The sequence below is a fragment of the Bos indicus x Bos taurus genome, chromosome 16 (genome assembly GCF_003369695.1).
Source record: "Bos indicus x Bos taurus breed Angus x Brahman F1 hybrid chromosome 16, Bos_hybrid_MaternalHap_v2.0, whole genome shotgun sequence".
NCBI classification, from domain to species: Eukaryota; Metazoa; Chordata; class Mammalia; order Artiodactyla; family Bovidae; genus Bos; species Bos indicus x Bos taurus.
Window position 1 is genome coordinate 32,878,806 of NC_040091.1, and position 16,590 is coordinate 32,895,395.

Genomic DNA, 16,590 nt, shown 5'->3' on the forward strand with positions numbered 1-16,590 from the left:
TTCTTCAAATATTTTCTCCGGCCCTTTCTCTGTTTCTTGTCCTACTGGGACTCCTATAACTGAATGTTAGTGCATTTAATACTGTCCCAGAGGTCTCTGATGCTGCCATTTCTTTTCATTCGTTTTCCTTTGTTCTGTGGTAGTGATTTCCACCACTGTGTCTTCCACCTCACTTTTGTTCTTCAGCCTCAGTTATTCTGCTGCTGCTTCCTTCTAGTGTCTTTTTCATTTTAGTTATTGTATTGTTCACCTCCATTTGTTTGCTCTTTAAATCGTCTAGCTCCTCATTAAACATTTTATGTATCTTCTCAATTTGTGCCCCCAACTCTTTTTTGAGATTTTGGATCATCTTTCCTATCATTAATCTCAATTCTTTTTCATGTCGATTTTCTGTCTCCTGTTCAGTTAGTTGCTCTTGTGGGTTTTTATCTTGGTTGTTTGCAGCACATTTCTCTATTGTCTCATTTTGTCTTTCTGTGTTTGTGGTCTCCATTCCATAGGCCACAAGGCCATAGTTCCTCCTCTTTCTGACGTCTTCTTCCTGGTGAGAATGTAGGTCCACGGGCTTGTGTAGGTTTCCTAGCGAGTGGGATTGGTGCCTTCCTTCTCGTAGGTGGAGCTGGGCCTTGTCCCTCTGATGGACAGGGCTGTGTCAAGGGGTGTGTTTTGATGTGGCCGTGAGCTCAGTATGCATTAGGCCGTCTGTCCTGGTGGTTGTGTGGCTTGAGGCTTTGCAGCTCTGGAGCTTGCAGGTTGTTGGATGGGGCCGAGTCTTGGTGCCAAAACACGGACCTCCAGGAGATCTCATATTGATTGACACTCCCTGAGACTTCTGTTAGCAGTGAGCAACACAGTGAGCAACAGTTGACCTTCACCTACTCAGGAGTCTCTCTAAGACCCATAGGTGGGTTTAATCCAGGTTTCCATGGAGCTATCACTTTGTGCTGGGTGCCAGCATGCATGAGACCTTGTGTACATCCTCCAAGATGTTTCCTCCAGCCCAGTGGAGCTCCTGCACTCAAACGCTGCTGGCCTTGAAGGCTAAATGCTCTGGGTGTTCTTCTGTCCAACACCATACCCTCAGATTGTCTTGGAGGGCTGTTTAGCGTGGTAACATCTCTGAGTAGCCTCTGTGGGTTTAATGCTTTTTTGTGTGAGGGTTGTTTTGAGTAGACAGCTGCCACTTCTTTTCTCTGTTGGCCATTATCACATTGATAGGAGTCTGACTGATGTTTTGGTGACCAGAGCCTGCACTGGGTATGAGCAGGGCCTCCTCATTGCTCTGTGATTGTCACTGCCCTGTCAGAGATGGGATCTGCTTCCTAGTTGTTGGTGTAGAGGCCCCCAGATCTGTTCCTTAGCTTTTGTGTTTATGATCTGCAGTGCAAGGTAGGGGGGATTGGAGCACTCATGCTGGAAGGGAAGACACTGTAGCTGTTCACCTGTGAGTGTGCTCTGTTGTGTCACCTGTCACCCTTGTGCCAGCTCTCAGATTACACTGTCGGTGGCACTGCTCTCGACCACACCTCAACTGTGGGTATGCCATCTGTTGGCCCTGGTGTCTCTAAGATTGTTTTCACCAGGCCACCAGCATAGGTCCCAGGATGCAGTAATCATGGGTGTGGACCCGTTGTGGGCACTATGGAGGCAGCTCCAACTCTAGCCTGGCCCAGTCCCCACATGTATGTGCTGAGAAAGTCTACAGCTGCAAAAGCCTGGCTGTGGGAGCACTCACTGGTCAGATGTTCCATAAGTGCTGAGTTTATAAGGCTGGCCTCAAGACAGTCAGTTCGCCTTTTGGGCAACTGAGAGGAGAGATTCTAGCTTTTCTTCCTTAGTTGCATATCCCCTAGGGCTTAGCTTAGCTATGGCTTTAGCCTCAACCTCTTCTTGTGGGCCATCCAAAGGGGTCTACTCCCGAGGTGGCTCTGGAACACATGAGTTTGCCTGGATGAGAAGGGGGTACAGAGGCTGCGAGGCAACTGGGATCACAGAGCTCTGGTGGCAAGGAAGTATGGAGACTCTGGCAGCCATAGGCATGAAAGAGTCAGAGTGCTGGGGGCCCTTCCCAGCACTTTGCTGCATGCAGGAGAGTGCATGCTCAGGCATTGGCGAGGTGTGTGGGGAAGCTGGCTCTACCTAGTGCCCAGTGGCGGGTTCTCAGGGTAGCCGGCAGCTGTGAGTGTGAGAGAGTCTGTCCTGGCCACAGGTGTGAAAGAGCCAGCCCCACCCGGGGCCCTTTCCAGCACCTTACTACTGGTGTGAGAGAGCCACCCAGCAGGGACCCTTCCTAGTGCCTGGGTGTGGGAGAGCCAGCCCCAGTGGGGTCTCTTCCTAGTTGCTGGGGAGGTGAGGGCAGCGGTGGAGAGAGAGGATGCAGTGGCAGCTCCACTTCTGACACATAACAATGACCCTTTGAGTTTCCTCCACAAACATTCCTACTTGTGGGTTTCCTCACTTCCGACCCCTCAGGCTCTCTCCTCGCAGCAGCCAACGGCAGACCTCTCCCCGGTTTGCTCCCCAAACCCCATGTTGCCCCCAGCCCCCGTCTGCACCGGGAACACAGCTCTCAAGCTGGAGCCCCAGGGCTGGGGCATGGACTGTCTGTGTAGGTCTCACTTCGTCCTGCCTACCACAGACCTGTTGTCCTTTTCTGATAACTCCCCTGCTCTGCCAACTGATCTCTCCACTGGTGAGAGGGCTTCCTGCGATGTGGGAACCTCTCCTCGTCTTTTCTCTCTTCTTTCTTTCGTCCTAGCTTGTTTTGCAGGGATCTTTCTTGTCCTTTTGTGTGTCCAAGGTCCTCTTCTAGCATTCAGCCTTTTCTCTGAGAATTGTTCTTTTGTGAATGTATTCTTGATGCTTTTGTAGGGAGTGATGAACCCCACATCCTCCTAACTCCTCCACCATCTTGACCTCACCGCCTTTTCTTTCTTTTTAAAATTTAATTGATTTCTTTTTTCTTTCTTTCTTTTTTTTTGGCCACACCGTGCCATGCTATGTAGCAAGTGGAATTCCAGTTCCTTGATCAGGGATTGAACCTGTGCTCCCTGCAGCGGAAGTGCAGATTCTTAACCACTGGAGAGACTGCCAGGGATATCCTTAAATGATTTCTGCCCTGATCTTTATTTTATTTATTTTTTTCTAGTTCTTTTGAGTTTAATTTGCTCTTTTTGTAGTTTCTTAAGGTAGAAGCTGAAGTCATTGCTTTGAGGCATTTCTGACATTTACTTCAAATGGGTGGTAAAGAGGAAAGAAATACTTCTAAAAAGGCACAAAACTTTTCAATAACTTCTGATTGTTGGTAGGAAAAAATCCCGCCCTCTTAAATTGTTTCTGTTATTGTTTTGGTCATGCTGTGTGACATGCAGGATCTTAGTTCCCTGACCGGAGAGCAAAGCGGCACCTCCTGCCATGTGGAGTCTTAACCACTGGACTGCCAGGGAAGTCCAGTTTCTTATTTTAATATCCTTCTAAATGGAATTTAAATTTAAGATTGTAAACTAAGCATACCTCCTCTTTCATCTAAAGCCTATTAAAATGATAGTAAAGAAATTTTTAAAAGGGAAAAGTTCACAAAAATGAAAAGCTGGATGGCGGAAAGGCCATAGTAAACAAACATCATCAAATTTTTGGAAGTTTATGGATAAATAAAGCAGAGCAGGATAAGCATTCATAGAGGAAGCTATAGAGAGCAAGTAGTAATTCGCCTCAGTAAAATCCTGGTAATCACCTTACTTAGAGATGGGAATGAGAAATGAAATTGAAAACAGGCAGGTTAGAGACATTCTTAAAGAGTTTCATGACTTCCTCTTCTGAATTGGACCACTTGTTTTCTCAGCAGATGTGCTGCTGTTCTCTTTCTTTGAACTGAGCTGCAGAATTCTTTTCAGTGTTTCTTATACACGTATCTTTCTTTTTCTTGGAGTCCATCCTTATTTTGATAGAGTACATTCTCAAACACTCCATTCAAAAGTACTTTTCTCTTGGATATATTTGGAAATGTTTGTGGAGGAGGACATTTTTGATTGACTCATCATGTAGGGGAGTGGCACTACTAAATCCTTAGAAACTTGAATACTTGGAAGTTTTATTTTTCCCTTTGCCCTTATATTTTACCAATAATGAATAGTTGAGAGATTCTGTGCTCAAAATTACTGTCTCCACTATCTGAAAATTGTTTAAATTATTTCCAGCATCCATGGTTATGGATGGGAAAGCCGATGCCAGGCTGATCCTGATTAACTTAAGCGTTCTTAGAAATTGGTAAAATTTGATTTTGAGTAGATAATGCCAAATATATACATAAACGTTTACAAATAAATTTCATCAGATGTTTCATATTATATATTTTAATTTGTATTTTTCAGACAATGAATGATTTTGACTATTTGAAACTACTAGGTAAAGGCACTTTTGGGAAAGTTATTTTGGTTCGAGAGAAGGCAAGTGGAAAATATTATGCTATGAAGATTCTGAAGAAAGAAGTTATTATTGCCAAGGTAATAATACAAGAGTTGATTATTAAATTTTTGTTTATGTTGTCCACGTGTGTGTGTGCTCATGCACGCACATGACTAGACTGTAGAAATTCCATTAAATAAGCAAAATGTTGATTTAGGCTACAGCTGCATAATATCTGTATATTGATATTTATTTATAGTATTAAAATTTTCAAAAGTTTATAATATTATCTATTATGTACAGTCTTTTATTCTTTTCAGAGGAAATTTTAGTCTATGTTCGTTTGGGAGAATGTTTTCACTCTGTATTTGGAACCTGTGTCACTAATTATACTAGTGATTTTTTGATATTCCCCTAACAGTTTGAGTTTTTTATTAAAGTAGTGAATAGTATAGATTATTAGCATAGATTATTTGTACTGATAAATTTTATATAATTGTTGAATGGAAAAGCATCCTTAGTAGATTTGAAACTACTAGAATAATAAAACTAAAATGATCACTACTATATGTCTACTTAAAATTTATCACTACCCATGGGTACAAACTTTATTTCTTGTCATGAGAACTCTTAAGATTTATTTTCCTAGCATCTTTCCAATACACATTACAGTATTATTAACTATTTATCATCCTGTACATTAAATCCCCAGGAATTCTTTATTTCCCAACTAGAATTTTGTAGTTTCTTTTAAAGTGTTTATTAAATTGAATTATACTTGGTTTATAATATTATCTTAGTTTCAGGTGTATAGCTTAGTGATTCACTTATTTTTTGTGATTATATTCCATATTAAGATTATATTCCATGTTAAGTATAATTCTCTGAGATACACAATAAATCCTTGTTACTTATCTATTTTATGTATAGTAGTTTGAATCTGTTAATCCCATATGCCTAATTAGTCCATCATTTCTGGTAATAAGTTTATTTTCTGTGTTTGTGAGTCTTTCTGTTTTATTTATAGAATTCATTTAATTTTTTTAGATTCCTCATAAAAGTGATACAGTATTTGTGTTTCTGTGTCTGACTTACATCACTAAGTATAATGATCTCTAGGTCCTTTCATGTTACTGCAGATGGCATCATTCATTCTTTTTATGGCTGAGTAGTATTTCATTGTGTATATGTATGTGTGTGTGTTTATGTACATATGCCACCTCTTGTTAAATTGATCATCTACTGATGGGTACTTGACTTGTTTCCATGTCTTGCCTGTTATGAATACTACTGCTGTGAACATTCAGGTGCATGTATTTTTTTTAAATTGATTTATTTTTAACTGGAGAACAATTGCTTTATTGTATTATGTTAGTTATCAATATGAACCAGCCATAGTTAAATGTAGTTTTTGTTTTTTCTGAATATATGCCCAGGAGTGGGATTGGTGGATCATATGGTAGTTCTGTTTTTAGTTTTTTAAGGAACTTCCATACTGTTTGCCATAGTGGCTACACCAGTTTACATTCTTACCAACAGTGAGAGTTCCTTCTTCTCCATATCTTCTCTAGCATTTATTATTTGTAGCCTTTTTGATGATAGTCATTTTGACAAGTGTGAAATGGTACTGAAGTGACAGTGTACTCCACTGTGATTTTTATTTCCTTTTCTCTAATAATTAGTGAGGGCTTCTTCAGTGGTAAAGAATCTGCATACCAATGCAGGAGACCCAGGTTCAATCCCTGGGTCACAAAGTCCCCTGGAGGAGGGCATGGCAACCCACTCCAGTATTCTTGCCTGGAAAATCCTGTGGACAGAGGCGTCTGGTGGGCTATAGTCCATGGGGTTGCAAAAGAGTTGGATATGACTTAGCAGCTAAACAACAGCAAAAATAATTAGTGATGTTGAGTATCTTCTTTGGAGGAATGTCTGTTTAGTGCTTCTGCCCACTTTTTAATTAGGTTTTTTTTTTTTTTTAATTGAGTTCTATGAGCTTCTTGTATATTTTAGATATTAATTTCTTATCAGTAGTATCTTTGAAAATATTTTCCTCCCATTCCTTAAGTTTTTTTGTTTTGTTTTGTTGATGGTTTCCTTTGCTGTGCAGAAAAATTTTAAGTTTATTTAAGTCCCATTTTTTGTTTTATTTTTGCTTATACTTCTTTTGTTTTCAGAGACTGACCTAAGAACATACTGCATTAATTTATGTCCAAGAATATTTTGCCTGTGTTCTGGTCAAGGAGTTTTGTTGTGTCATGTCTTATATTTAGGTCTTTAAATCATTTTGAGTTTATTTTTGTATACGGTGTTAGGGAGTGTTCTAATTTTATCGATCTATATGCAGCTGTTTAACTCTCCCATCACCATTTGTTGAAGAAGCTGTCTTTTCTCCCTTTTATATACTTGCCTCCTTTGTCATGGATTGACTATAGGTGCATGGGTTTATTTATGGGCTCTCTATTCTGTACTGTTGGGCTATAAATCAGTTTTTGTGCCTGTACCATGCTGTTTTGATTACTGTAGCTCTGTGATATAGTCTGATGTCAGGGAGCATGATATTTCCAGCTCTGATCTTCCATCTCAAGATTGCTTTGGCAATTCAGGGTCTTTTGTGGTTCCATATGAATTTTAAGAATATTTGTTCCAGTTCTATGAATAAAGTCATAGGTATTTGGATAAAAATTGCATTAAATCTGTAAATTGCTTTGGGTATGGCCATTTTAATGATATTAATTGTTCCAGCCCAAGGGCATGGGATCTTTCCCTTTCATTTTTGAATTGTCTTCAGTTTCCTTTATCAGTGTTTTATAGTTTTCAATGTATAGATTTTTCACGTCCTTGGTATTTTATTTTCTTGATGTGATTTCAAACAGGATTTTTATTTTACTTCCCCTTGTTGATATATCATTGTTAGTGTAATGAAAGAGATTTGTGTATATTGATGTTTTATCCTGCTGTCTTGCTGAATTCATTTAGTAGTTCCACTAGTTTTTGTGTAGTGTTAGTGTTGGAGAAGGAAATGGCAACCCACTCCAGTGTTCTTGCCTGGAGAATCCCAGGGACGGGGGAGCCTGGTGGGCTGCCGTCTCTGGGGTCGCACAGAGTCGGATACTCTGAAGTGACTTAGCAGCAGCAGTGATTTTTGTGGGTTTTGCTGTCTTAAATGATCACAGAAGAACTCATTGAGAAAGTGAAATTTCAGTGAACATTCGAAGGAAATGAGGAAGCAAACCATTCAGGTATTTGGGAGGAAGAATATTCCTGATAGAGGAAATCACAACCAAAAAAAGCACTGAGGAAGCAGCATATTTTAAAAATAGCTAGGAATCTAGTCTAGCATGGCCTGCATAGAGTAAAAACAGTGGAGAGTTGTTTATGATAATGGTAGATGCTGTAAGGATATTGGTTTTTACTCATTGTACTGGTCAGCCATTGGAAGTTTTTATACTTTTTTTTTTTTACTATATCATGTATAGTCACATGATATAGTTTTCATTTTAATATCACCTTGGCTGTAGTGCTGAGAATAGACTGTGGAAGCAGGGAGCTTGTTAGGAGTTAACTACAATAATCCAGATAATTGATTATAGTGGCTTGCATCAGGGTATTAGCAGTGGAGGTGGTAAGACATATTCAGTCATATTCAGCATATTTTGATGAAGAACCATCAGGATTGCATGACAGATTGAATAATAATATGGTGGCTCAGTTGGTAAAGAATTCACCTGCAATAGGAGACATGGATTCAGTCCCTGGGTTGGGAAGATCTCCTGGAGAAGGAAATGGTAACCCACTCCATTATTCTTGCTTGGGAAATCCCATGGACAGAGGAGCCTGGTGGGCTACAGTCCATGGGGTTGCAAGAGTCAGATACAACTTAATGACCAAACAACACCAAATACGACACCCTTTCTATGGGGAAAAATATATAGATTTCTGACATACGGCTTGTCAAAACAGAGCAGGTACATAATGATCACTTGTAGTCATTGTGGTTGATTAAGAATAAAGATACCAAGGTAAAATCTTTTCTCCCCTTTTCTCCCTGCTTCCCCACCTCCTTCATCTTCTCCTCTAGGCCTCATTCATAGCTCTGGATTATTTTTTTTAAATGCTTTAGATGTCATGTATTTTGATTTCAACCAGCTTCATGAAGTCAGTCTTTAAACTCTTGTGGTCAAAATGGAGAAAATAATGTGAACAGAGTTAAAGTGTACCTGGTTAAGGTGCTACTGAGTTGTTGGAAATGACCATTGGTGTTGGACTTAGATGAGATCAGTCTTGACCTTTTCACCTGCAATTTGAGCAGCTTAACTTCTGTGAACCTCAGTTACCTCATATAAAATGGGAATAATCAAAGACACCTGCTCAGTTACTACAAGGATTAAAGCAGACGACACCCTTGGTGCCCGCAGTGATCGAGATGTTCTCTTCTGTTTCTGTCATCATTTGCTCCTTGTTCACCTCCCGCCAAAAACTGAACTACCAAAAAGCAATAAGTGGGGAGAATGAAAAGGAGAATTTTAGACCATGTTTGGTAAGGGGTACTGATAAATTAGAGAGGATTGGAAAAATGAGTATGGGGAAGACTATTCTTCTGTGTCATGTTTGCAAAAAATCCGTGAAAAATTCCATTCTCCCTAAGCTGCTTTCTATGAAAGAAATTAGATTTTAAAATTCATTAGTCTTTTGCCATGGATGAATATATATGAAACTAAATTTCGAAAGCTTTTTCATGAAAACATTTTACTTATATACCCAAGCACTCTTTATTTGTAATCATGATCAACAAATGGATTTTTAGAAAAGCATCATATTGTTTTAGCCCCTATGTTTTATCACTGTTATTTATAACTTTTTGTTTTGACATGTTGCTTTTAACTGTAATTAAAAATTATTGACATCTGTGTTTATTTTTTAGCTTGTGCATACCTTATCTTCATAGCAGAAACTAATTAGTATGTGAAATACTGTACCATTAAATTTGCATTAAGGAGAAAATTTTCATTTGATCAGATGTAAAGTATGGTAGAAAATACATTTTATTACATAAAATATATGTACATGGTATTAATTCTGGTTTCATTCTTATAACAAAGAAATACTGTTTTAGCTTTTGCCTACCTACATCTTTACTTGACTCCTTTAATGTGGTTAGTCAGATTACAGAATATAGGGAAAAAATAATCTTTCATGGAACTTACTAAGTGATTTAGAAAAATAACTATTACATGTAATGAGCTTGTTTCAACAAAATAGAATGAAATAGCTGCCAGAAATATTAACTGAAGTGCTAGGATATCTTTTCCAAATGGGTTTCATGCTTCTCTGTTTTTAGTCTTTTCCTAGTTTACTGCCTCAGATCACTTAAAATCCTAAAGCGTAACTGGTAAATGTTGCCTTCTCTGACTGCATATAAAGTAATACTTTTGCTTTATCCTCTGTTGGAAGCATATAGCTGTTAGTTTTTCACTGTTAATTTTATATCTTAAAAATATTTCAAACACTTTTCTTGCTCCCAGTGCCACTGCAGTCATCCTAGCCATCCTACTTTCACTCTTACACTGCAGTTGTCTCCTAATTGATCACTCCTGTTTTGCTGTCCTTCTGAGAGGAGCCTGAGCAAATTTAAAACCAGAAATCAGTTGTGTGCCCCAAACCCTCAGTCCTACACTATCATATTACTCAACCTGTGATCTTCCAGTAGCATTAATTTTCCTTCTTTACCCCACTTTCTCATAAGATCACTTACCAGAATTCGTAATTATTTCTTAAATTGGATTTGTATCAATTTGATATGCATCAGTGTCTTCTCCACAAGCATGTCAACTCCATGAGCAAAAGAATCATATATATTTTTAAAAGATTTTATACTTGCACTGTTATTATTTAGTAAGTGCATGTCAAGGATTTCATTTTTTAATCAATGAATTCAGTTTTATAGCCCATAAAATAGCCACTTGTATAATCCTTTAGTTCAGTTCAGTCGCTCAGTCGTGTCCGACTCTTTGCGACCCCATGAATCACAGTATTTTGTATCCATTATTTGATTCTCATAAACTTTAGCATTCTCTTGTCTTCTTTGTTTTTTTCATTAATGCTGACTACCATCTGGCCAACTGGAATGGTAGCTCCAGGAGGGCAGGACTTTTGTCTGTGGTGTTCAGTATCCTGTCTTCAGTGGATAGAACAATACCCAGAGTATATTTGTTTCATATTTATTGAAAGAATAGATGATTGAATGAAAGTCCCACATATGTGACATCTTGGAATTCATTCCTATGATAAACTGTTAAGTTCAACAAACATTTAACAACTACCTACTGTGTACTAATCATTATGGTAAGCGTTGTGGGTATAGAAATTAGTTCTGATATCATTTATATTTATTATTTTTTGTTAAGATGTTTGGTGTTCTAATTAATTTAAAATTTATGGTATGAGATGATTGTGGTTTTCATGTTGTTTGAGCATTTAAACCTGGTTCTTATTAACCAAATAAGACTTGAATGCTTTCTTACCCATACTTCATTCCACTGGTTTTAAATACTATGTCATTACACTTTACTTAATTGAAAAAGACACATGTACCTAGAGCCTATTATACAGAGTGAGGTAAGTCAGAAAGAGAAAGACAAACACCGTATATTAATGCATACATATGGAACCTAGAAAGATGGTACTTATGATCCTAGGTACAGAGCAGCAAAAGAGACACAGACGTACAGAACAGACTTTTGGACTCAGTGCGAGAAGGAGAGGATGGGATGGTTTGAGAGAATAGCATTGAAACATACACATTACCATATGTCAATGCAAGTTTGACATATGAGGCAGGGCACCTAAAGCTGGTGCTCTGTGACAACCTGGAGGAGACAGGGTGGGGGGAGAGGTGGGGGGAGTTCAGGATGGAGGGGACGCGTGTATACCTATGGCCAATTCATACTGATGTGTGACAGAGACCATGACAGTATTGTAAAGTAATTATCCTCCAAGTAAAACTAATTTAAAAAAAAAAGAATTGGTCTCACTCTCTTGGAATGGCTTTTGGATTTTAGCATCTTTGATCATTCTGTTGCACGTTTATCTTCTAAATAAGGTCAGATGCTTTTGTAAAGATTAATACAGTGTCCTAAAGTTTCCACTTCTTACTTATAATCTTGATTTGCTGGCAGTGTTAATAAATTGATCCAGCAAGGGCTTTGTTTAGGATCTTGGCAGAAGCAGAGACCAGAGATGTTGTGTTAGTTTCAGCATTTATCTTCCTTTCCTTTCTTCTTTAAAATAGTATTATTTTTGAGATAGGCAACATTTTTCCAGTTCTCCATGTTGAAGAAAATCTTCCCTAGTTCACTTTTGATGTCAAGATGAAATTTATGTACAAAATTGGGGAAATACAGTCTTAGTGTATTTTTGGCTTTAGATATATCCAGATCTTGAAAGTGTCCTAGAATAGGCTATGACCTTTTTTTTTTTTTTTTTTAAGAAAAGCATGCTAAAAAGCCACAAAACAAAAATATACAGTTTTATACTATTTTTGTTTCTGAAATGTATAATTTAGAATTAAACCTTTTAATGTGTACTGTGTTCCTCTTTTCAATAACTTATTTTTCTTTTAGGTAGAAGACTTACCAATTCTATGATCTTTACTGAAATATATCCTTTGTATCCCCCTGAATACAATGTAATACAAACATGGAAATAATAACTACTCCATGCCTAGCTGTTAACTTACAGGACATTCTCTTGAAGGGGAAACGCTTACTATTTCATTTTCTGTGTCCCTGGTAATTTTTGCTTATTATTATATCATTATTGATATACTTTGATAAAGTATGACTGAGTTTATACATGATAGCCATCTGATTTAAATCACTAATTTGAATTTTTTTTTTTTGGTAGAAAAGAAGCTAAGCAATAAAGGAGCATGTGTTTAAAATCTTTTTCTGTGTCTGGGTTTAATCTCTTCTGGTCTTAGAGAAATAGTGAAATTTTTATATTATTTGTGCTCGGAACATATATTAAAAGTTTACTTGCCTTTTTCTTTTGTAGGATGAAGTGGCGCACACTTTAACTGAAAGCAGAGTATTAAAGAACACTAGACATCCCTTTTTAACAGTAAGTGAATAGAGGAAAGATGTTACAATCATAACATCTTATATTTAAGGGAGTTTTATTATAGCAATTAAGTATGAAAAATAACATTTTCAGTCACATTTATTTAGGTATGCCATTTTCTTTGATTTGCAAAGTTCTTGTGTGTTCCTGGTCCCAATGAAGTGTTTTAAGATTAAAAATAACAGATAGACTTTCAAAAGGAAGAAACTTTTGAGAGTTAGGATTGTTTTACTAATAATTATAATTTTAGTTTTTCCCAAAATAATGCCCATTGCTGATCTTCACAAAATTTGTTTTATATTTCTCATAAATTTTTATTTAAGTGTTCTTAAAGGAATAAATAGACTCTTAAGGAACATAAACAATTTATCAATCACACTTACTGTTTCTAAGTGTTCTATTTTTGATACTGTTGTAAAAATGTAGGATTATAATATAACATGTTTTCTTTTTCATTTCAAGTCCCTGAAATATTCCTTCCAGACAAAAGACCGTTTATGTTTTGTGATGGAATATGTTAATGGGGGAGAGGTGAGTCAAGTATAACCAACACTTGCATGTGCATGGTAGTATTGTTTTTCTCAATTATTTACAAGTTGTAATGTAATAGTTCTCTACTTCTTGATAGAGATTTGATAGCTCTCTACTATTTTAGTAAATGAGAGCCGAATAATTTTTAATGAAATATAATGATCATTTATTTTTTTAACTAGCAATACTTTATGTATAGGGAAGCATAATCAATTCTTCTAAATTTTTTAAATGTAAATTTTACTACAGATAGTGATTTTTAAAATCATGGTTTTTAATTTTGAAAACCAGACATATAGGGTTTATAATGCTTTACATAGTTCTTCTGCAAGTTTTTGTGAAACTTGTAAATTATTTCACCCATTTTAAACTTGGTTTAACAATAGGCCATAGGTACATTGCAGTTGAGTTTTCTCTTCTACATAGTAGTTCCATTTCACACCAGTCAGAATGGCTGCGATCCAAAAGTCTACAAATAATAAATGCTGGAGAGGGTGTGGAGAAAAGGGAACCCTCTTACACTGTTGGTGGGAATGCAAACTAGTACAGCCACCATGGAGAACAGTGTGGAGATTCCTTAAAAAACTGGAAATAGAACTGCCTTATGATCCAACAACCCCACTGCTGGGCATACACACTGAGGAAACCAGAAGGGAAAGAGACACGTGTACCCCAGTGTTCATCGCAGCACTGTTTATAATAGCCAAGACATGGAAGCAACCTAGATGTCCCATCAGCAGATGAATGGATAAGAAAGCTGTGGTACATATACACAATGGAGTATTACTCAGCCATTAAAAAGAATACATTTGAATCAGTTCTAATGAGGTGGATGAAACTGGAGCCTATTATACAGAGTGAAGTAAGCCAGAAGGAAAAACATAAATACAGTATACTAACGCATATATATGGAATTTAGAAAGATGGTAACAATAACCCGGTGTACGAGACAGCAAAAGAGACACTGATGTATAGAACAGTCTTATGGACTCTGTGGGAGAGGGAGAGGGTGGGACGATTTGGGAGAATGGCAATGAAACATGTAAAATATCATGTAGGAAACGAGTTGCCAGTCCAGGTTCGATGCACGATGCTGGATGCTTGGGGCTGGTGCACTGGGACGGCCCAGAGGGATGGTATGGGGAGGGAGGAGGGAGGAGGGTTCGGGATGGGGAACACATGTATACCTGTGGCGGATTCATTTTGATATTTGGCAAAACTAATACAATTATGTAAAGTTTAAAAATAAAATAAAATTAGAAAAAACAGAAAAACAAAATGCCATTTAAAAAAAAAAAAAGAGTAACCTTGACTGTATTTAGATGATTTTTTAGTTTTGAAGAGAAATTCAATCATTTTAGTAGTATATTTCACCTTTTTCCTTTATTCTTTATCCTTTTTCCTATTTTTCATCAAAATCAATGCAAGGGGAAAATGTAGTTTATTGGAAATATTTCACATTGTTAGTATTCTGGAATTTAATTCTTAAATAGGGGCCTTTATCTCACAGACTTTAAAATAGTCTTATTACCTGAAAGACAAGAAGGAAGGAGAGGGAAGGAAGAAGGGAGGAAAAGAGGGAGGGAGGGAGAGGGAAAGAGGAAAAGGAAGAAATAAGGGAAGGAGGGAAAGAGAGGGAGGAAGGAAAAAGGGAAAGAGGTAAGGAAAGAAGAAGCAATTATCCTCTATAGCATGTTTTCTGCTATTGAATTATCTGACTTACAGGAATTAGTTCATTGCAAAAAATTCATTCTTTCATTTGGTAAACACATTTTGAGTGCCTTGGCAGTGTGAGTTTATCAAACTGTGTTAAGAGTTTATAATTTATCTTATAACTGTGTTATAAATTAGAATATAGTGAAAGACCTAAGTGTTGTTAATAAATTCATAAAAGAAAATATGTTATGAATGGATATAGTGTTTAGGTTAGGCTTAATGCAGTTCCAACAGGGGGACTGATTTGAGAGGATATTTCAGGCAGAGAGGATGATGTGAGCAAAATCACTGGTAAGCAAGCAGAGAGGAACAAGTTGAGTAGTTAGAATTTAGTAATCCAGGCATTCTGAACTGGACCCTTGTCAGTCAGATTTTGTCTGAGAAAATAAAAAGAAGACGGGTGTCATAGAATATATAGGATTGATCTGTCTTAACAGTTCATTAATTGAATGTGGGTAGAAAAGCATTTGGTTGGGATCACGGAGAATTAATATATGTAGTGAACTTATGACGGAGAAGGCGATGGCACCCCACTCCAGTACTCTTGCTTAGAAAATCCCATGGATGGAGGAGCCTGCTAGGCTGCATTCCATGAGGTCGTGAAGAGTCGGACACAACTGAGCGGCTTCACTTTCACTTTTCACTCTCATGCATTGGAGAAGGAAATGGCAACCCACTCCAGTGTTCTTGCCTGGAGAATCCCAGGGATGGGGGAGCCTGGTGGGCTGCCGTCTATGGGGTAGCACAGAGTCTTACATGACTGAAGCGACTTAGCAGCAGCAGAAGCAGCAGTGAACTTATGAAGAGTGTGTTAAGAGTAAAATTATAAATTTGGTTTTAAAAAGCTTTTTCCTAAGGTTCCAAGAAATACGTATATGGAAATACCACAGAGAATAAATATGGGTCAGAATATGGATACAGATTTGGGAGCCATTACCATAAAGATTGTAATTTAAGTTATGGAGGTGAATATTTCCTATTTTATAGGAAATTAAAATTGGTGAAGTCTCTATGTTAGTATCTATCAAAATTAAAAATGCACATATTCTGGGACCCAGCAATTTCACTTCCAAGAGATATACTTAACATATTCGTGCAGTGAAATACTTTATATTCATTAAAAAGAATGATGTCACCCAATATGGGCTGAGACAATGCAATTTCTAAGATATGTTATGAAATAAGAAAAGCAAGATGCAGACAGAATATAAAGTATGCTACTCTCTTTTAAAGTAAGACCACATATGTGTGCATATATGGCTGTGTCTACATTGACTGTCCCTGAATTATGTACTGGACATTAGTGCTTACCTTCAGGAAGGCAAACTGAATCACTGGGGAAAAGATGGGAGGAAGTCCGATTTTTCACTTTATTCTTGGGCATCTTCTGTATTTTGTATCAAAGGTGTATATTAAAGTTGAAGGAAGAAACAGGTAGGCAGATGGATGGATGACCAGTGGAGGGAATATTATACGGGGAAATGATAAAGTGCAGGCAGAAAGTTGGAGAAGCACTCTTAAATTATAAAAATACTCTTAAACAGTATCATGTGTTTGTATCTATCATACAATTAGCGCATTGCTTTATAATTATTTACTTATCTGTCCTTCCTACTGGGCTCAAAGCTCCCTAAAGACTTACCCACTGGTGCAACCCTGCACCTAGCACACCACCTGACACATAGTAGGGACTTGGCGCTTACTGGAGGTTTTGAATGAGCAAGTAAGTGAATGGATGAAACGTTTCCCTCCAGGAACAGGGATAAAATAAGTTAGAAAAGTGGTTAACTAAGGACATCCCTGGTGGCCCAGTGGTTAAGA

At 37.5% G+C, this 16,590-nt stretch overlaps 1 protein-coding gene across 3 annotated transcripts in view; it reads left to right on the top strand.

Annotated features, from left to right (window-relative positions):
- Positions 1-16,590, top strand: part of AKT3 (AKT serine/threonine kinase 3) — a 281,329-nt gene that overhangs the window by 181,878 nt on the left and 82,861 nt on the right. For all 3 annotated transcript variants that reach the window (XR_003514899.1, XM_027564715.1, XM_027564716.1), the window contains 3 exons: positions 4,371-4,502; positions 12,457-12,522; positions 12,985-13,053. Coding sequence is in view for 2 of the 3 variants with exons in the window: in XM_027564715.1 (XP_027420516.1) it covers positions 4,371-4,502; positions 12,457-12,522; positions 12,985-13,053 (267 nt within the window). In the remaining variant the exon portion in view is untranslated. The remainder of the gene's footprint in view (positions 1-4,370; positions 4,503-12,456; positions 12,523-12,984; positions 13,054-16,590) is intronic.